The following is a 21,811-nucleotide window of genomic DNA, read 5'->3' as shown; positions in this document are numbered from 1 at the left end:
TATTGGGGGTCAGAGGATATTGGAGGATCAGATGATATTGGGGGGTCAGAGGATATTGGGGGATCAGAGGATATTGGAGGGTCAGAGGATATTGGGGGGGTCAGAGGATATTGGAGGTCAGAGGATATTGGGGGGGTCAGAGGATATTGGGGGATCAGAGGATATTGGGGGTCAGAGGATATTGGGGGATCAGAGGATATTGGAGGGTCAGAGGATATTGGGGGGGTCAGAGGATATTGGGGGATCAGAGGATATTGGAGGTCAGAGGATATTGGGGGATCAGAGGATATTGGGGGTCAGAGGATATTGGGGGGTCAGAGAATATTGGAGGGTCAGAGGATATTGGGGGGGTCAGAGGATATTGGGGGGGGTCAGAGGATATTGGGGGTCAGAGGATATTGGGGGGGTCAGAGGATATTGGGGGGTCAGAGGATATTGGGGGGGTCAGAGGATATTGGGGGGTCAGAGGATATTGGGGGTCAGAGGATATTGGAGGGATCAGAGGATATTGGGGGGGTCAGAGGATATTGGGGGGGTCAGAGGATATTGGGGATCAGAGGATATTGGGGGTCAGAGGATATTGGGGGGGTCAGAGGATATTGGGGGATCAGAGGATATTGGGGGGATCAGAGGATATTGGGGGGGTCAGAGGATATTGGGGGATCAGAGGATATTGGGGGGGTCAGAGGATATTGGGGGATCAGAGTATATTGGGGGTCAGAGGATATTGGGGGTCAGAAGATATTGGGGGATCAGAGGATATTGGGGGATCAGAGGATATTGGGGGTCAGAAGATATTGGGGGATCAGAGGATATTGGGGGATCAGAGGATATTGGGGGTCAGAAGATATTGGGGGATCAGAGGATATTGGGGGATCAGAGGATATTGGGGATCAGAGGATATTGGGGGTCAGATGATATTGGAGGGATCAGAGGATATTGGGGGTCAGAGGATATTGGGGGGCTCAGAGGATATTGGGGGTCAGAGGATATTGGGGGTCAGATGATATTGGAGGGATCAGAGGATATTGGGGGTCAGAGGATATTGGGGGTCAGATGATATTGGGGGGATCAGAGGATATTGGGGGTCAGATGATATTGGAGGGATCAGAGGATATTGGGGGTCAGAGGATATTGGGGGGATCAGAGGATATTGGGGGGGTCAGAGGATATTGGGGGGATCAGAGGATATTGGGGATCAGAGGATATTGGGGGTCAGAGGATATTGGGGGGGTCAGAGGATATTGGGGGATCAGAGGATATTGGGGGGATCAGAGGATATTGGGGGTCAGAGGATATTGGGGGGGTCAGAGGATATTGGGGGTCAGAGGATATTGGGGGGGTCAGAGGATATTGGGGGTCAGAGGATATTGGGGGTCAGAAGATATTGGGGGATCAGAGGATATTGGGGGATCAGAGGATATTGGGGGTCAGATGATATTGGAGGGATCAGAGGATATTGGGGGTCAGAGGATATTGGGGGTCAGATGATATTGGGGGATCAGAGGATATTGGGGGATCAGAGGATATTGGGGGGTCAGAGGATATTGGGGGGGTCAGAGGATATTGGGGGTCAGAGGATATTGGGGGTCAGATGATATTGGGGGGATCAGAGGATATTGGGGGTCAGAGGATATTGGAGGGATCAGAGGATATTGGGGGGGTCAGAGGATATTGGGGGGATCAGAGGATATTGGGGGGATCAGAGGATATTGGGGGTCAGAGGATATTGGGGGGGTCAGAGGATATTGGGGGATCAGAGGATATTGGGGGGATCAGAGGATATTGGGGGTCAGAGGATATTGGGGGGGTCAGAGGATATTGGGGGGGTCAGAGGATATTGGGGGTCAGAGGATATTGGGGATCAGAGGATATTGGAGGGATCAGAGGATATTGGGGGTCAGAGGATATTGGGGGTCAGATGATATTGGGGGGTCAGAGGATATTGGGGGGGTCAGAGGATATTGGGGGTCAGAGGATATTGGGGGTCAGAGGATATTGGGGGGGTCAGAGGATATTGGGGGTCAGAGGATATTGGGGGTCAGAGGATATTGGGGGTCAGAGGATATTGGAGGGATCAGAGGATATTGGGGGGGTCAGAGGATATTGGGGGGATCAGAGGATATTGGGGGGGTCAGAGGATATTGGGGGATCAGAGGATATTGGGGGTCAGAGGATATTGGAGGGATCAGAGGATATTGGGGGGGTCAGAGGATATTGGGGGGGTCAGAGGATATTGGGGGATCAGAGGATATTGGGGGTCAGAGGATATTGGGGGTCAGAGGATATTGGAGGGATCAGAGGATATTGGGGGGGTCAGAGGATATTGGGGGGATCAGAGGATATTGGGGGTCAGAGGATATTGGGGGGGTCAGAGGATATTGGGGGGGTCAGAGGATATTGGGGGTCAGAGGATATTGGGGATCAGAGGATATTGGAGGGATCAGAGGATATTGGGGGTCAGAGGATATTGGGGGTCAGATGATATTGGGGGGTCAGAGGATATTGGGGGGGTCAGAGGATATTGGGGGTCAGAGGATATTGGGGGTCAGAGGATATTGGGGGGGTCAGAGGATATTGGGGGTCAGAGGATATTGGGGGTCAGAGGATATTGGGGGTCAGAGGATATTGGAGGGATCAGAGGATATTGGGGGGGTCAGAGGATATTGGGGGGTCAGAGGATATTGGGGGATCAGAGGATATTGGGGGTCAGAGGATATTGGGGGTCAGAGGATATTGGAGGGATCAGAGGATATTGGGGGGGTCAGAGGATATTGGGGGGATCAGAGGATATTGGGGGGGTCAGAGGATATTGGGGGGGTCAGAGGATATTGGGGGATCAGAGGATATTGGGGGTCAGAGGATATTGGGGGTCAGAGGATATTGGAGGGATCAGAGGATATTGGGGGGGTCAGAGGATATTGGGGGATCAGAGGATATTGGGGGATCAGAGGATATTGGGGGGATCAGAGGATATTGGGGGGGTCAGAGGATATTGGGGGATCAGAGGATATTGGGGGTCAGAGGATATTGGAGGGATCAGAGGATATTGGGGGGGTCAGAGGATATTGGGGGGGTCAGAGGATATTGGGGGATCAGAGGATATTGGGGGTCAGAGGATATTGGGGGTCAGAGGATATTGGAGGGATCAGAGGATATTGGGGGGGTCAGAGGATATTGGGGGGATCAGAGGATATTGGGGATCAGAGGATATTGGAGGGATCAGAGGATATTGGGGGTCAGAGGATATTGGGGGGATCAGATGATATTGGGGGGAGGGTCAGAGGACATTGGGGGGGTCAGAGGATATTGGGGGGTCAGAGGATATTGGGGGGTCAGAGGATATTGGGGAGGGGTCAGAGGACATTGGGGCGGAGTTATACTGCTGGACTTCCCATGAGGTACCAGTGAACTCCGCCTACAATGATCAGGTTTGGGGGGACAGTCCCCTCATGTTGCTCCTCCTCTTGTCCTCTGGGGGTGTCACACTATCTGGTCTACTATTTCCCGCCACACACTTCCTGTGACGGGGGACTCTATTCTCTGGTGCACATCCCACTTCCTGTCAGGATCCTCACTCTCGTCTCTCCGCCCCCTGAGGGGGGGGCTTAGTCGGAGTCTCTGCGCGTGCGCAGTCTGGTTCGGGGACGCGCGGCGGCCTCTCCCAGGCAGAGTAGTACACGCGCTGGTTGCCATGGAGCCCGCCGGCCGCAAAGAGAAATCCAAACCCAAAGAGTCTGTGAGCCGCCTGGAGAAAGCCAAGCAGAAGAGCGCCCAGCAGGAGCTGAAACAGCGCCAGAGAGCCGAGGTACTGTGCGGCTCTGTCCGCCATCTTACTACACCCAGATCTGTGTTATCTCTGATATGTCCGCCATCTTACTACACCCAGATCTGTGTTATGTCCGCCATCTTACTACACCCAAATATGTGTTATGTCCGCCATCTTACAACATCCAGCCTTATGTCGTCACCGCAATGTCCGCCATCTTACTACACCCAGATCTGTGTTATGTCCGCCATCTTACTACACCCAGATCTGTGTTGTGTCCGCCATCTTACTACACCCAGATCTGTGTTATCTCCACAATCTTACTACACCCAGCCTTATGTTATCATCACTATGTCCTCCATCTTACTACACCCAGCCTCATGTTGTCACCGCTCTGTCCTCCATCTTACTACACCCAGCCTTATGTTATCATCACTATGTCCTCCATCTTACTACACCCAGCCTCATGTTGTCACCGCTATGTCCTCCATCTTACTACACCCAGCCTCATGTTGTCACCGCTATGTCCTCCATCTTACTACACCCAGCCTCATGTTGTCACCGCTCTGTCCTCCATCTTACTACACCCAGCCTTATGTTATCATCACTATGTCCTCCATCTTACTACACCCAGCCTTATGTTATCATCACTATGTCCTCCATCTTACTACACCCAGCCTCATGTTGTCACCGCTCTGTCCTCCATCTTACTACACCCAGCCTCATGTTGTCACTGCTATGTCCTCCATCTTACAACACCCATCCTCATGTTGTCACTGCTATGTCCTCCATCTTACTACACCCAGCCTCATGTTGTCACTGCTATGTCCTCCATCTTACAACACCCAGCCTCATGTTGTCACTGCTATGTCCTCCATCTTACTACACCCAGCCTCATGTTGTCACTGCTATGTCCTCCATCTTACTACACCCATCCTCATGTTGTCACCGCTATGTCCTCCATCTTACTACACCCAGCCTCATGTTGTCACTGCTATGTCCTCCATCTTACTACACCCAGCCTCATGTTGTCACCGCTCTGTCCTCCATCTTACTACACCCAGCCTTATGTTATCATCACTATGTCCTCCATCTTACTACACCCAGCCTCATGTTGTCACCGCTCTGTCCTCCATCTTACAACACCCATCCTCATGTTGTCACCGCTATGTCCTCCATCTTACTACACCCAGCCTCATGTTGTCACTGCTATGTCCTCCATCTTACTACACCCAGCCTCATGTCGTCACCGCTATGTCCTCCATCTTACTACACTAGGAGATCGCTGATCACAGGCAGGGGGTGGAGTCAGGAACACCAGAAGGAGATCGCTTATCACAGGCAGGGGGCGGAGTCAGGAACACCAGAAGGAGATCACTGATCACAGGCAGGGGGTGGAGTCAGGAACACCAGAAGGAGATCGCTGATCACAGGCAGGGGGCGGAGTCAGGAACACCAGAGGGAGATCGCTGATCACAGGACAGGGGGCGGAGTTGGGAACACCAGAAGGAGATCACTGATCACAGGCAGGGGGTGGAGTCAGGAACACCAGAGGGAGATCGCTGATCACAGGCAGGGGGTGGAGTCAGGAACACCAGAGGGAGATCGCTGATCACAGGACAGGGGGCGGAGTTGGGAACACCAGAAGGAGATCGCTGATCACAGGCAGGGGGGCGGAGTCAGGAACACCAGAGGGAGATGTCTGATCACAGGCAGGGGGTGGAGTCAGGAACACCAGAAGGAGATCGCTGATCACAGGACAGGGGGCGGAGTTGGGAACACCAGAAGGAGATCGCTGATCACAGGACAGGGGGCGGAGTTGGGAACACCAGAAGGAGATCGCTGATCACAGGACAGGGGGCGGAGTTGGGAACACCAGAAGGAGATCGCTGATCACTGGCAGGGGGGCGGAGTCAGGAACACCAGAAGGAGATCGCTGATCGCAGGCAGGGGGCGGAGTCGGGAACACCAGAAGGAGATCGCTGATCACAGGCAGGGGGCGGAGTCGGGAACACCAGAAGGAGATCGCTGATCACAGGCAGGGGGCGGAGTCAGGAACACCAGAAGGAGATCGCTGATCACAGGCAGGGGGCGGAGTCAGGAAAACCAGAAGGAGATCGCTGATCACAGGACAGGGGGCGGAGTTGGGAACACCAGAAGGAGATCGCTGATCACAGGACAGGGGGCGGAGTTGGGAACACCAGAAGGAGATCGCTGATCACAGGACAGGGGGCGGAGTTGGGAACACCAGAAGGAGATCGCTGATCACAGGACAGGGGGCGGAGTTGGGAACACCAGAAGGAGATCGCTGATCACAGGCAGGGGGCGGAGTCAGGAACACCAGAAGGAGATCGCTGATCACAGGACAGGGGGCGGAGTCGGGAACACCAGAAGGAGATCGCTGATCACAGGCAGGGGGCGGAGTCAGGAACACCAGAAGGAGATCGCTGATCACAGGACAGGGGGCGGAGTTGGGAACACCAGAAGGAGATCGCTGATCACAGGCAGGGGGCGGAGTCAGGAACACCAGAAGGAGATCGCTGATCACAGGACAGGGGGCGGAGTTGGGAGCACCAGAAGGAGATTGCTGATCACAGGACAGGGGGCGGAGTTGGGAACACCAGAAGGAGATCGCTGATCACAGGCAGGGGGGCGGAGTCAGGAACACCAGAAGGAGATCGCTGATCACAGGACGGGGGGTGGAGTTGGGAACACCAGAAGGAGATCGCTGATCACAGGCAGGGGGTGGAGTCAGGAACACCAGAGGGAGATCGCTGATCACAGGACAGGGGGCGGAGTTGGGAACACCAGAAGGAGATCACTGATCACAGGACAGGGGGTGGAGTCAGGAACACCAGAGGGAGATCGCTGATCACAGGCAGGGGGTGGAGTCAGGAACACCAGAGGGAGATGTCTGATCACAGGCAGGGGGTGGAGTCAGGAACACCAGAAGGAGATCGCTGATCACAGGACAGGGGGCGGAGTTGGGAACACCAGAAGGAGATCGCTGATCACAGGCAGGGGGGCGGAGTCAGGAACACCAGAGGGAGATGTCTGATCACAGGCAGGGGGTGGAGTCAGGAACACCAGAAGGAGATAGCTGATCACAGGCAGGGGGGCGGAGTCAGGAACACCAGAGGGAGATGTCTGATCACAGGCAGGGGGTGGAGTCAGGAACACCAGAAGGAGATCGCTGATCACAGGCAGGGGGGCGGAGTCAGGAACACCAGAAGGAGATCGCTGATCACAGGACAGGGGGCGGAGTTGGGAACACCAGAGGGAGATCGCTGATCACAGGCAGGGGGTGGAGTCAGGAACACCGGAGGGAGATCGCTGATCACAGGACAGGGGGCGGAGTCGGGAACACCAGAAGGAGATGTCTGATCACAGGCAGGGGGCGGAGTTGGGAAAACCAGAAGGAGATCGCTGATCACAGGACAGGGGGCGGAGTTGGGAACACCAGAAGGAGATCGCTGATCACAGGACAGGGGGCGGAGTTGGGAACACCAGAAGGAGATCGCTGATCACAGGACAGGGGGCGGAGTTGGGAATACCAGAAGGAGATCGCTGATCACAGGCAGGGGGGCGGAGTCGGGAACACCAGAAGGAGATCGCTGATCACAGGACAGGGGGCGGAGTCGGGAACACCAGAAGGAGATCGCTGATCACAGGCAGGGGGCGGAGTCAGGAACACCAGAAGGAGATCGCTGATCACAGGACAGGGGGCGGAGTTGGGAACACCAGAAGGAGATCGCTGATCACAGGCAGGGGGCGGAGTCAGGAACACCAGAAGGAGATCGCTGATCACAGGACAGGGGGCGGAGTTGGGAACACCAGAAGGAGATTGCTGATCACAGGACAGGGGGCGGAGTTGGGAACACCAGAAGGAGATCGCTGATCACAGGCAGGGGGGCGGAGTCAGGAACACCAGAAGGAGATCGCTGATCACAGGCAGGGGGGCGGAGTCAGGAACACCAGAAGGAGATCGCTGATCACAGGACAGGGGGCGGAGTTGGGAACACCAGAGGGAGATCGCTGATCACAGGCAGGGGGTGGAGTCAGGAACACCAGAGGGAGATCGCTGATCACAGGACAGGGGGCGGAGTCAGGAACACCAGAAGGAGATCGCTGATCACAGGACAGGGGGCGGAGTCGGGAACACCAGAAGGAGATCGCTGATCACAGGACAGGGGGCGGAGTTGGGAACACCAGAAGGAGATCGCTGATCACAGGACAGGGGGCGGAGTTGGGAACACCAGAAGGAGATCGCTGATCACAGGACAGGGGGCGGAGTTGGGAACACCAGAAGGAGATCGCTGATCACAGGACAGGGGGCGGAGTTGGGAACACCAGAAGGAGATCACTGATCACAGGACAGGGGGTGGAGTCAGGAACACCAGAAGGAGATCGCTGATCACAGGACAGGGGGCGGAGTTGGGAACACCAGAAGGAGATCACTGATCACAGGACAGGGGGTGGAGTCAGGAACACCAGAGGGAGATCGCTGATCACAGGCAGGGGGTGGAGTCAGGAACACCAGAGGGAGATGTCTGATCACAGGCAGGGGGTGGAGTCAGGAACACCAGAAGGAGATCGCTGATCACAGGACAGGGGGCGGAGTTGGGAACACCAGAAGGAGATCGCTGATCACAGGCAGGGGGGCGGAGTCAGGAACACCAGAGGGAGATGTCTGATCACAGGCAGGGGGTGGAGTCAGGAACACCAGAAGGAGATCGCTGATCACAGGCAGGGGGCGGAGTCAGGAACACCAGAGGGAGATGTCTGATCACAGGCAGGGGGTGGAGTCAGGAACACCAGAAGGAGATCGCTGATCACAGGCAGGGGGGCGGAGTCAGGAACACCAGAAGGAGATCGCTGATCACAGGACAGGGGGCGGAGTTGGGAACACCAGAGGGAGATCGCTGATCACAGGCAGGGGGTGGAGTCAGGAACACCGGAGGGAGATCGCTGATCACAGGACAGGGGGCGGAGTTGGGAACACCAGAAGGAGATTGCTGATCACAGGACAGGGGGCGGAGTTGGGAACACCAGAAGGAGATCGCTGATCACAGGCAGGGGGGCGGAGTCAGGAACACCAGAAGGAGATCGCTGATCACAGGACAGGGGGCGGAGTCGGGAACACCAGAAGGAGATCGCTGATCACAGGCAGGGGGGCGGAGTCAGGAACACCAGAAGGAGATCGCTGATCACAGGACAGGGGGCGGAGTCGGGAACACCAGAAGGAGATCGCTGATCACAGGCAGGGGGGCGGAGTCAGGAACACCAGAAGGAGATCGCTGATCACAGGACAGGGGGCGGAGTTGGGAACACCAGAAGGAGATCGCTGATCACAGGCAGGGGGGCGGAGTCAGGAACACCAGAAGGAGATCGCTGATCACAGGACAGGGGGCGGAGTCGGGAACACCAGAAGGAGATCGCTGATCACAGGCAGGGGGGCGGAGTCAGGAACACCAGAAGGAGATCGCTGATCACAGGACAGGGGGCGGAGTTGGGAACACCAGAACACCCAACACTGATCTCTGATTTGGCTTTCAATGGGACGGGTTCTGTGTGTAGGAGAAGGCAGCCGCTGATTCCGCCAGAAATCCGGGGAGTTGAAAAGAGTCAACACGGGAGGACTACAGAACACCTCCCCACACACCGTTCCCTGTGATTGGGTCCACTCCGACACCCTGCGCTGTGATTGGATAGAAATGGATTGTCCAGGCGGACCTCCCACTCTGTGAATTTTGTGAATGATGAGGAGATCGTACAATCAGATTGGAGGGTGTGTGGTCGGGTGTTGGAAGGAGGGGGGAGGGGTGAGTGTTATTGCTGTCTGTGCCCCCGGTATGAGGATTCCTCCTCTCTGTTTGTCCCCAGAACAGGAATCCCATAACCCTACTACACTGCTACTACACCCCTACCATAACACTACTACACTGCTACTACACCCCTACCATAACCCTACTACACCCCTACCATAACCCTACTACACTGCTACTACACCCCTACCATAACCCTACTACACTGCTACTACACCCCTACCATAACCCTACTACACTGCTACTACACCCCTACCATAACCCTACTACACTGCTACTACACCCCTACCATAACCCTACTACACTGCTACTACACCCCTACCATAACACTACTACACTGCTACTACACCCCTACCATAACCCTACTACACCCCTACCATAACACTACTACACTGCTACTACACCCCTACCATAACCCTACTACACCCCTACCATAACCCTACTACACTGCTACTACACCCCTACCATAACACTACTACGCTGCTACTACACCCCTACCATAACACTACTACACTGCTACTACACCCCTACCATAACCCTAGTACACCCCTACCATAACACTACTACACTGCTACTACACCCCTACCATAACCCTACTACACCCCTACCATAACCCTACTACACTGCTACTACACCCCTACCATAACACTACTACACTGCTACTACACCCCTACCATAACACTACTACACTGCTACTACACCCCAACCATAACCCTACTACACCCCTACCATAACACTACTACACTGCTACTACACCCCTACCATAACCCTACTACACCCCTACCATAACACTACTACACTGCTACTACACCCCTACCATAACACTACTACACTGCTACTACACCCCTACCATAACCCTACTACACCCCTACCATAACACTACTACACTGCTACTACACCCCTACCATAACCCTACTACACTGCTACTACACCCCTACCATAACACTACTACACTGCTACTACACCCCTACCATAACACTACTACACTGCTACTACACCCCTACCATAACCCTAGTACACCCCTACCATAACACTACTACACTGCTACTACACCCCTACCATAACCCTACTACACCCCTACCATAACCCTACTACACTGCTACTACACCCCTACCATAACACTACTACACTGCTACTACACCCCTACCATAACACTGCTACTACACCCCTACCATAACACTACTACACTGCTACTACACCCCAACCATAACATTACTTCACTGCTACTACACCCCTACCATAACCCTACTACACCCCAACCATAACCCTACTACACCCCAACCATAACCCTACTACACCCCTACCATAACCCTACTACACCCCTACCATAACCCTACTACACCCCAACCATAACCCTACTACACCCCTACCATAACACTGCTACTACACCCCTACCATAACACTACTACACTGCTACTACACCCCTACCATAACACTACTACACTGCTACTACACCCCTACCATAACCCTACTACACCCCTACCATAACACTACTACACCCCTACCATAACATTACTTCACTGCTACTACACCCCAACCATAACATTACTTCACTGCTACTACACCCCTACCATAACATTACTTCACTGCTACTACACCCCTACCATAACCCTACTACACCCCAACCATAACCCTACTACACCCCTACCATAACACTACTTCACTGCTACTACACCCCTACCATAACCCTACTACACCCCAACCATAACCCTACTACACCCCTACCATAACACTACTACACTGCTACTACACCCCTACCATAACCCTACTACACCCCTACCATAACCCTACTACACCCCTACCATAACCCTACTACACTGCTACTACACCCCTACCATAACCCTACTACATTGCTACTGCACCCCTACCATAACCCTACTACACCCCTACCATAACACTACACTGCTACTACACCCCTACCATAACACTACTACACTGCTACTACACCCCTACCATAACACTACTACACCCCTACCATAACCCTACTACACTGCTACTACACCCCAACCATAACCCTACTACGCTGCTACTACACCCCAACCATAACCCTACTACACCCCTACCATAACCCTACTACACTGCTACTACACCCCTACCATAACCCTACTACACCCCTACCATAACCCTACTACACTGCTACTACACCCCAACCATAACCCTACTACACCCCTACCATAACACTACTTCACTGCTACTACACCCCTACCATAACCCTACTACACCCCTACCATAACACTACTACACTGCTACTACACCCCAACCATAACCCTACTACACCCCTACCATAACACTACTTCACTGCTACTACACCCCTACCATAACCCTGCTACTACACCGCTATCATAACCCTACTACACCCCTACCACACTCCTACCATAACCCTACTACACCCCTACCATAACCCTAATACACTGCTACTGCACCTCTAGCATAGCCCTACTACACCCCTACCATAACCCTGCTACAACACTCCTACTATAACTCTACTACACCCCTACTACACCCCCAATCATAACCCTGCTACTACACCACATTACACTGCTACTACACCCCTACTATAATCCTACTACACCCCATTACACTGCTGCTACGCCCTTACCATAAACATACTATATCCTATTATACTGCTACTACACCCCTACCATAACCATACTACACTGCTTCTACATCCCTACTCCAGTGATCTCCAGTATCTTCCAGGTCCTGTGCTGGGTGATGTGAAGACAGAGATTCTTCCTCTATGAACGGCTCATCCTGAGATCTTCACATCCCAGCAACAGGAAACAGAGATCACTGGAGTGGCGGTGTGGAAGGGATGTAGGAGCAGTGTAGTAGGGATGTAGTAGCAGTGTGGTAGGAATGTAGTAGCAGTGTAGTAGGAATGTAGTAGTAGGGATGTAGTAGCAGTGTGGTAGGGGTGTAGTAGTAGCAGCAGTGTGGTAGGGTGCAGTGGTAGGGATGTAGGGGTGTAGTAGCAGTGGTGTGGTAGGGATGTAGTAGCAGTGGTGTGGTAGGGATGTAGTAGCAGTGTGATAGGTCTGTAGTAGGGGTGTAGTAGCAGTGTGGTTGGGATGTAGTAGCAGTGTGGTAGGGGTGTAGTAGCAGTGTAGCAGGAATGTAGTAGCAGTGTAGCAGGGATGTAGTAGGGATGTAGTAGCAGTGTGGTAGGAATGTAGTAGCAGTGTAGTAGGAATGTAGTAGTAGGGATATAGTAGCAGTGTAGCAGGGATGTAGTAGCAGTGATGTTGTAGCAGTGTGATAGGGATGTAGTAGCAGTGTGGTAGGGATGTAGTAGCAGTGTGGTAGGGGTGTTATGGGTGTAGTAGCAGTGTGGTAGGGATGTAGTAGCAGGAATGTAGTGGCAGTGTAGTAGGGATGTAGTAGCAGTGTAGTAGGGGTGTAGTAGCAGGAATGTAGTGGCAGTGTGGTAGGGATGTAGTAGCAGTGTGGTAGGGATGTAGTAGCAGTGTAGCAGGGATGTAGTAGCAGTGTAGCAGGGATGTAGTAGTAGGGATGTAGTAGCAGTGTGATAGGGATGTAGTAGCAGTGTGGTAGGGGCGTAGTAGCAGTGTGGTAGGGGTGTTATGGGTGTAGTAAGCAGTGTGGTAGGGATGTAGTAGCAGGAATGTAGTGGCAGTGTAGTAGGGATGTAGTAGCAGTGTAGTAGGATGTAGTAGCAGTGTAGTAGGGATGTAGTAGCAGTGTGGTAGGAATGTAGTAGCAGTGTGATAGGGATGTAGTAGCAGTGTGGTAGGGGTGTTATGGGTGTAATAGCAGTGTGGTAGGGATGTAGTAGTAGCAGCAGTGTGGTAGGGTGCAGTGGTAGGGATGTAGGGGTGTAGTAGCAGTGTGGTATGGATGTAGTAGTAGCAGTGTGGTAGGGAAGTAGTAGCGGTGTTGTAGGGATGTAGCAGTGTGGTAGGGATGTAGTAGGGGTGTAGTAGCAGTGTGGTAGGGATGTAGTAGGGTGTAGTAGCAATGTGGTATGGGTGTGGTAGTAGCAGTGTGGTAGGGATGTAGTAGCAGTGTGGTAGGGATGTAGTAGCAGTGTGGTAGGGATGTAGTAGCAGTGTGGTAGGGGTGGTAGGGCTGTAGTAGGGGTGTAGTAGCAGTGTGGTAGGAATGATGTAGTAGTGTGGTAGGGATGTAGTAGCAGTATGGTAGGGATGTAGTAGCAGTGTAGTAGGGATGTAGTAGCAGTGTGGTAGGGATGTAGTAGTAGGGATGTAGTAGCAGTGTGGTAGGGATGTAGTAGCAGTGTGGTAGGGATGTAGTAGGGGTGTGGTAGGAATGATGTAGTAGCAGTGTGGTAGCAGTGTGGTAGGGGTGTAGTAGCAATGTGGTATGGGTGTGGTAGGAATGGTGTAGTAGGGATGTAGTAGCAGTGTGGTAGGGATGTAGTAGTAGGGATGTAGTAGCAGTGTGGTAGGGATGTAGTAGCAGTGTAGTAGGTATGTAGTAGCAATGTGGTAGGGATGTAGTAGCAGTGTAGTAGGGATGTAGTAGCAGTGTGGTAGGGATGTAGTAGCAGTGTGGTAGGGATGTAGTAGCAGTGTGGTAGGGGTGTAGTAGCAGTGTGGGTAGCAGTGTGGTAGGGGTGTAGTAGCAGTGTGGTAGGGGTGTAGTAGCAGTGTAGTAGGGATGTAGTAGCAGTGTGGTAGGGGTGTAGTAGCAGTGTGGTAGGAATGTAGTAGCAGTGTGGTAGCAGTGTGGTAGGGATGTAGTAGTAGGGGTGTAGTAGCAGTGTAGTAGGGATGTAGTAGAGTGGTAGGGGTGTAGTAGCAGTGTCATAGGGATGTAGTAGTAGTGTAGTAGGGATGTAGTAACAGTGTGGTAGCAGTGTGGTAGGGGTGTAGTAGCAGTGTGGTAGGGGTGTAGTAGCAGTGTAGTAGGGATGTAGTAGTGTGGTAGGGGTGTAGTAGCAGTGTCGTAGGGATGTAGTAGGGGTGTAGTAGTAGTGTAGTGGGGATGTAGTAGCAGTGTGGTAGGGGTGAAGTAGCAGTGTAGTAGGGATGTAGTAGTAGTGTGGTAGGGATGTAGTAGCAGTGTGGTAGGGATGTAGTAGCAGTGTGGTAGCAGGGATGTAGTAGCAGTGTGGTAGGGGTTGTAGTAGCGGTGTAGTAGGGATGTAGTAGCAGTGTGGTAGGGGTGTAGTAGGGATGTAGTAGCAGTGTAGTAGGGATGTAGTAGCAGTGTAGTAGCGGTGTAGTAGGGATGTAGTAGTAGTGGTGTAGTAGGGATGTAGTAGCAGTGTGGTAGGGATGTAGTAGCAGTGTGGTAGGGGTGTAGTAGGGATGTAGTAGCAGTGTAGTAGGGGTGTAGTAGCAGTGTGGTAGCGGTGTAGTAGCAGTGTAGTAGGGATGTAGTAGCAGTGTGGTAGGGATGTAGTAGCAATGTAGTAGGGGTGTAGTAGGGATGTAGTAGCAGTGTGGTAGGGGTGTAGTAGCGGTGTAGTAGGGATGTAGTAGGGATGTAGTAGCAGTGTAGTAGGGGTGTAGTAGGGAAGTAGTAGCAGTGTAGTAGGGATGTAGTAGCAGTGTAGTAGGGATGTAGTAGCGGTGTAGTAGGGATGTAGTAGGGGTGTAGTAGTGGTGTAGTAGGGATGTAGTAGCAGTGTAGTAGGGGTGTAGTAGGGAAAGTAGTAGCAGTGTAGTAGGGATGTAGTAGCAGTGTAGTAGGGATGTAGTAGCGGTGTAGTAGGGATGTAGTAGGGGTGTAGTAGTGGTGTAGTAGCAGTGTCTATACATGATTTCCATGTAGTAGGACCCCCCAGGTACGGTATTACACATAGTTGGTTGAGGCTCGGCATACAATCTCATATTGGCTCCGGTTGCTCGGAGATGACGGGGGGGAGGGGTATAGGGGGGTGAAAACACAAATAATGACTCTGAACAGTGTTGTCACCCCGGCAACCAATCACTGCTCTCCTCGCCGTGGATCCTTACCTGTCCCTGTATTGGAGGAGGAAGAAGCTGACCGAACCAAACGGGACCCCCCCCCCCCCCCCCCCAGTATACTCTATAATGATAATCCCCTCCCCCCCAACCACATCCCACAATGCACTGCCTCTGACACTTCTCATTGTGCCAGAGAGGGGGGTGCAATATTGGGGGCGGGGAGAATATTGGGGGGGGGGATATTGGGGGAGAATATTGGGGGCGGGGGGAATATTGGGGGGGGAGAATATTGGGGGGGGAATATTGGGGGGGGGTCCCGGCTATCCCTTACCGCTGATACACCAGACAAGACCCTTTAATTAGACAGCAAGCACCATGATGTGTGCAGTAACCCATAGCAACCAGACGGGACCTGTAGTCATGGTGACATGAACCCTTCCCCCTCATGGTGCTCCCCGGTGTCTCTTACCCCTCCGGGGGAGGGGAAGGGGGTGTGACCTTCCTGAGATGCCCGCAGTATGAGTCATACATGTAACTCTACCAGAGCGCCCAACTCAGAGGGGGAGGGGGGGGTGCAGCCAGCCTCAGCACTGCAGGGGTTAAATAGTGGCCCCAGGAGGGAGGTTAAATAGTGGCCCTTGGGGGGGTTTAATAGTGGCCCCGGGAGGGAAGTTAAATAGTGGCCCCGGGAGGGAAGTTAAATAGTGGCCCTTGGGGGGGTTTTATAGTGGGCCCGGGGGAGGTTAAATAGTGGCCCCGGGAGGGGGGGTTAAATAGTGGCCCTTGGGGGGGTTTAATAGTGGCCCCGGGAGGGAGGTTAAATAGTGGCCCTTGGGGGGGTTTAATAGTGGCCCTGGGGGAAGGTTTAATAGTGGGCCCGGGGGGAGGTTAAATAGTGGCCCCGGGAGGGGGGGTTAAATAGTGGCCCTTGGGGGGGTTTAATAGTGGCCCCGGGAGGGAGGTTTAAATAGTGGCCCCGGGAGGGAGGTTAAATAGTGGCCCCGGGAGGGAGGTTAAATAGTGGCCCCGGGAGGGAGGTTAAATAGTGGCCCCGGGAGGGAGGTTAAATAGTGGCCCCGGAGGGGGGTGTTAAATAGTGGCCCCGGAGGGGGGTTAATAGTGGGCCCCGGAGGGGGGTTAAATAGTGGCCCCGGGGGGGGGGTTTAATAGTGGGGCCCGGGGGGGGGTTTAATAGTGGGCCCGGGGGGGTTAAATAGTGGCCCTGGGGGGTTTAATAGTGGCCCTGGGGGGGGTTAAATAGTGGCCCCGGAGGGGGGTTAAATAGTGGCCCCGGAGGGGGGTTAAATAGTGGCCCCGGAGGGGGGTTAAATAGTGGCCCCAGAGGGGGGGTTAAATAGTGGCCCCAGGGGGGTTGTGGTGCCCATAAAGCCAACACACGATGGAAATAAATGCAGAGTCCGCTCGCCTTTCTACATTCTGCCTTTATTGGGGGGGGGTAATAACAAAGAGATGGGGGGCTGTTTACAGGAAGTAAAGGCAATACCAGGGGCCCCTCACCGTGCCAAGACTATACCTCCACAGGGGCCCCGCGGGCTCCGAGTAGCCTTATGAGTAGATGGTCATCTTCAGCCAATCCGGGAGCCGGACCTGGATCTGGCCAGTGCCCTCCCGGTCCAGGGCTTGGAAGGCCCGGAACATGCAATCCATGCGCACCAGGCTGCTGATGAAGCTGTCAAAGTTCACGTTGCCCCTTGTCGTCGGCGTAGCGGCGGACGAGCAGCTGGTGAAGTTGTTCGTTGAGCTGGAAGCCGGCGGCCTGCACGGCGGCCGGCATGGAAGCGGCGGGGATGTAGCCGGTCTTCTCCGTGTCGAACTGTTTGTAGATGCATTGCCACTTCTTGATGTTGTTCCAGAGATACTTGAACTCCTCGAAGCCCAGCTTGCCGGTGCTGTCACTGTCCATGACGGCCACCATGCTGCGGCACGTGTCGATGCTGAAGCCGTCGGTCTTCAGGTCCTGGTGCTTGGCCACAACCTTGTTCAGGACGTTCTGGAGTTCCGCGGGGTCCACCTCCATGTCCTCTCCGGCCAGCTGCCGGAAGAGGCGACGGAACTGCCGCTGCTCATCGTTCTCGGTGGCTTCTTGTTGGTAAACGTTGGCAGATGGAGGAGGGGGAGGCTCCGGCCTGTAGTTTGCAATGGCGTTGCCGATAAGTCCAAGAATTCCACCAAGGATGTTCCCTCCCGGACCACCGCCTCCTCCAGGGGCTCCGGCAAAGAGCTGCCCAGCTCCTCCAGCCTGTCCTCCTCCGCCACTTAGAGTGTCAATGGCCCCCTTGAGGAACTTGCCGGCACCTCCTGCTTGCCCAGAACCTGCCAAACCACTGATGGTTCCTAGGATGTTACCGACACCTCCACCACCACCACCGCCGCACCTTGACCTCCAGCACTTTTGCTTTGACCAGAGCCTGACAGGCTACCGATGGCTCCTTGTAGAAAGTTTCCAACACCTGCAGCTCCTCCACCTTGTCCTGAACCTGCCAGGCCACTCATGGCCCCTTGTAGGACATTACCAATTCCTCCTCCTCCTCCTCCTCCTCCGGATTTCAAACTGTTCAGCAAAAACATCTTCTCTAATGTGCAGGAGGACCAGGCTTAAGAGGTCCTGTGCAGAGGAGTAGGGACCAGGCTTGGGGGGGTCCTGTGCAGAGGAGCAGGGACCAGGCTTGGGGGGGTCCTGTGCAGAGGAGCAGGGACCAGGCTTGGGAGGTCCTGTGCAGAGGAGCAGGGACCAGGCTTGGGAGGTCCTGTGCAGAGGAGCAGGGACCAGGCTTGGGAGGTCCTGGGTTGGGTGTCTCTGGTGCAGAGCTGCTCTCGTCCTCTTCAGCCTCACTAGGGAGGAAAACAGAATTGTTGAGTCAGAGCTGAGCTCCACCCTGACACATGGAGGGGAGGGCAGCCAATAGGAGCGCCTTCCCAAAACATTCCTTCCAAATTGTGTGACCCGCCCAGCCCCCAGCCAGAGGGAGAATCCCCCTCCCAGCTCTACATCAGCTGTACACCGCCCCTTCCTCTGCACCCACCATTGTCCCTCAGGCTCTGCTCATCCCACCCCACTGTTACAATGTTTCTATTTCTTCTTCTTATTATTATTATGTGATGTTGGTTGCTGAGCTCTTCACCATCTGTGGTGAGACGACACCCCGCTGAACCGGTCCCACCGCCGGTCCCTGGAGGAGATCCGGATTCTGCTGCTGGAAACTTAACTCTTTATTGGCCGTCACACCTTCCATAGAAATGAATGAGCTGCAGATGGTCAGAGTCCTCCTCACACTTCTACCGGGGTGGTGATCTCCCCCTCCGACTGTACAGCACCCCTCCCCCTCCGACTGTACAGCACCCCTCCCCCTCCGACTGTACAGCACCCCTCCCCCTCTGACTGTACAGCACCCCTCCCCCTCCGACTGTACAGCACCCCTCCGACTGTACAGCACCCCTCCGACTGTACAGCACCCCTCCCCCTCCGACTGTACAGCACCCCTCCCCCTCCGACTGTACAGCACCCCTCCGACTGTACAGCACCCCTCCGACTGTACAGCACCCCCCTCCGACTGTACAGCACCCCCCTCCGACTGTACAGCACCCCCCTCCAACTATACAGCACCCCCCCCGACTGTACAGCACCCCTCCGACTGTACAGCACCCCTCCCCCTCCGACTGTACAGCATCCCTCCCCCTCCGACTGTACAGCACCCCCCTCCAACTATACAGCACCCCCCCCCCCCCGACTGTACAGCACCCCTCCCCCTCCGACTGTACAGCACCCTCCCCCTCCGACTGTACAGCACCCCTCCGACTGTACAGCACCCCTCACCCTCCGACTGTACAGCCCCCCTCCGACTGTACAGCATCCCTCCCCTCCGACTGTACAGCCCCCTCCGACTGTACAGCCCCCTCCGACTGTACAGCACCCCTCCCCCTCCGACTGTACAGCACCCCTCCGACTGTACAGCACCCCTCCCCCTCCGACTGTACAGCACCCCTCCCCCTCCGACTGTACAGCAACCCTCCGACTGTACAGCACCCCTCACCCTTCGACTGTACAGCCCCCCCTCCGACTGTACAGCATCCCTCCCCCCCTCGACTGTACAGCCCCCTCCGACTGTACAGCACCCCTCCCCCCTCCCCCGACTGTAGATCACCCCTCCCCCTCCGACTGTAGAGCACCCCTCCCCCTCCGACTGTACAGCCCTCCTCCGACTGTACAGCCCCCTCCCCCTCCGACTGTACAGCACCCCTCCCCCTCCGACTGTACAGCACCCCTCCCCCCGACTGTACAGCACCCCTCACCCTCCGACTGTACAGCCCCCCTCCGACTGTAGAGCACCCCTCCCCCTCCGACTGTACAGCACCCCTCCCCCTCCGACTGTAGAGCACCCCTCCCCCTCCGACTGTACAGCCCTCCTCCGACTGTACAGCCCTCCTCCGACTGTACAGCACCCCTCCCCTCCGACTGTACAGCACCCCTCCCCCTCCGACTGTACAGAACCCCTCCCCCTCCGACTGTACAGCACCCCTCCCCCTCTGACTGTACAGCATCCCTCCGACTGTACAGCACCCCTCCCCCTCCGACTGTACAACACCCCTCCCCCTCCGACTGTACAACACCCCTCCCCCTCCGACTGTAGAGCACCCCTCCTCCTCCGACTGTACAGCACCCCTCCCCCTCCGACTGTACAGCACCCCTCCCCCTCCGACTGTACAACACCCCTCCCCCTCCGACTGTACAACACCCCTCCCCCTCCGACTGTACAACACCCCTCCCCCTCCGACTGTACAGCACCCCTCCCCCTCCGACTGTACAGCACCCCTCCCCCTCCGATTGTACAGCCCCCCTCCGAACTGTACAACACCCCTCCCCCTTCGACTGTACAGCACCCCTCCCCCCGACTGTACAGCACCCCTCCCCCTCCGACTGTACAGCCCCCCTCTGACTGTACAGCCCCCCTCTGACTGTACAGCCCTCCTCCGACTGTACAGCCCCCTCCGACTGTACAGCACCCCTCCCCTCCGACTGTACAGCACCCCTCCCCCCGACTGTACAGCAACCCTCCGACTGTACAGCACCCCTCACCCTCCGACTGTACAGCCCCCTCCGACTGTACAGCACCCCTCCCCTCCGACTGTACAGCACCCCTCCCCCCGACTGTACAGCAACCCTCCGACTGTACAGCACCCCTCACCCTCCGACTGTACAGCCCCCTCCGACTGTACAGCACCCCTCCCCTCCGACTGTACAGCACCCCTCCCCCTCCGACTGTACAGCCCTCCTCCGACTGTACAGCCCCCCTCCGACTGTACAGCACCCCTCCCCCATTGACTGTACAGCATCCCTCCCCTCCGACTGTACAGCCCCCCTCCGACTGTACAGCACCCCTCCCCCTCCGATTGTACAGCACCCCTCCCCCCTCTGACTGTACAGCCCCCCTCTGACTGTACAGCACCCCTCCCCCTCCGACTGTACAGCACCCCTCCCCCCACCGACTGTACAGCACCCCTCCCCCTCCGACTGTACAGCACCCCTCCCCCTCCGACTGTACAGCACCCCTCCCCCCACCGACTGTACAGCACCCCTCCCCCCACCGACTGTACAGCACCCCTCCCCCCACCGACTGTACAGCACCCCTCCCCCTCCGACTGTACAGCACCCCTCTCCCTCCGACTGTACAGCACCCCTCCCCCTCCGACTGTACAGCACCCCTCCCCCCACTGACTGTAGAGCACCCCTCTCCCTCCGACTGTACAGCAACCCCTCCCCCCACCGACTGTACAGCACCCCTCCCCCCACCGACTGTACAGCACCCCTCCCCCCACCGACTGTACAGCACCCTCCCCCTCCGACTGTACAGCACCCCTCCCCCCACCGACTGTACAGCCCCCTCCCCCTCCGACTGTACAGCACCCTCCCCCCACCGACTGTACAGCACCCCTCTCCCTCCGACTGTACAGCACCCCTCCCCCACCGACTGTACAGCACCCCTCCCCCACCGACTGTACAGCACCCCTCCCCCTCCGACTGTACAGCACCCCTCCCCCCACCGACTGTACAGCACCCCTCCCCCACCGACTGTACAGCACCCCTCCCCCCACCGACTGTACAGCACCCCTCCCCCTCCGACTGTACAGCACCCCTCCCTCCGACTGTACAGCACCCCTCCCCCCACCGACTGTACAGCACCCCTCCCCCCACCGACTGTACAGCACCCCTCCCCCCTCCGACTGTACAGCACCCCCCTCCCCCCTCCGACTGTACAGCACCCCTCCCCCCACCGACTGTACAGCACCCCTCTCCTCCGACT

At 55.6% G+C, this 21,811-nt stretch overlaps 1 protein-coding gene and 1 pseudogene across 1 annotated transcript in view; one reads left to right on the top strand and one right to left on the bottom strand.

Moving 5' to 3' along the window:
* Positions 1–3,578: 3,578 nt before the first annotated feature.
* SVBP (small vasohibin binding protein) overlaps positions 3,579–21,811 on the top strand; it is a 24,626-nt gene continuing 6,393 nt past the window's right edge. Inside the window, exon 1 of the mRNA XM_073601452.1 lies at positions 3,579–3,808. Within this exon, the coding sequence (XP_073457553.1) occupies positions 3,695–3,808 (114 nt within the window). The 5' untranslated portion in view covers positions 3,579–3,694. The remainder of the gene's footprint in view (positions 3,809–21,811) is intronic.
* On the bottom strand, positions 16,914–18,426 carry LOC141110212 (calpain small subunit 1-like; annotated as a pseudogene).

Source organism: Aquarana catesbeiana, linkage group LG10 (assembly GCF_042186555.1).
Source record: "Aquarana catesbeiana isolate 2022-GZ linkage group LG10, ASM4218655v1, whole genome shotgun sequence".
Classification (NCBI taxonomy): domain Eukaryota; kingdom Metazoa; phylum Chordata; class Amphibia; order Anura; family Ranidae; genus Aquarana; species Aquarana catesbeiana.
The sequence above is the reverse complement of the archived record's forward strand: the minus strand, read 5'-3'. Positions and strand labels throughout refer to the sequence as shown.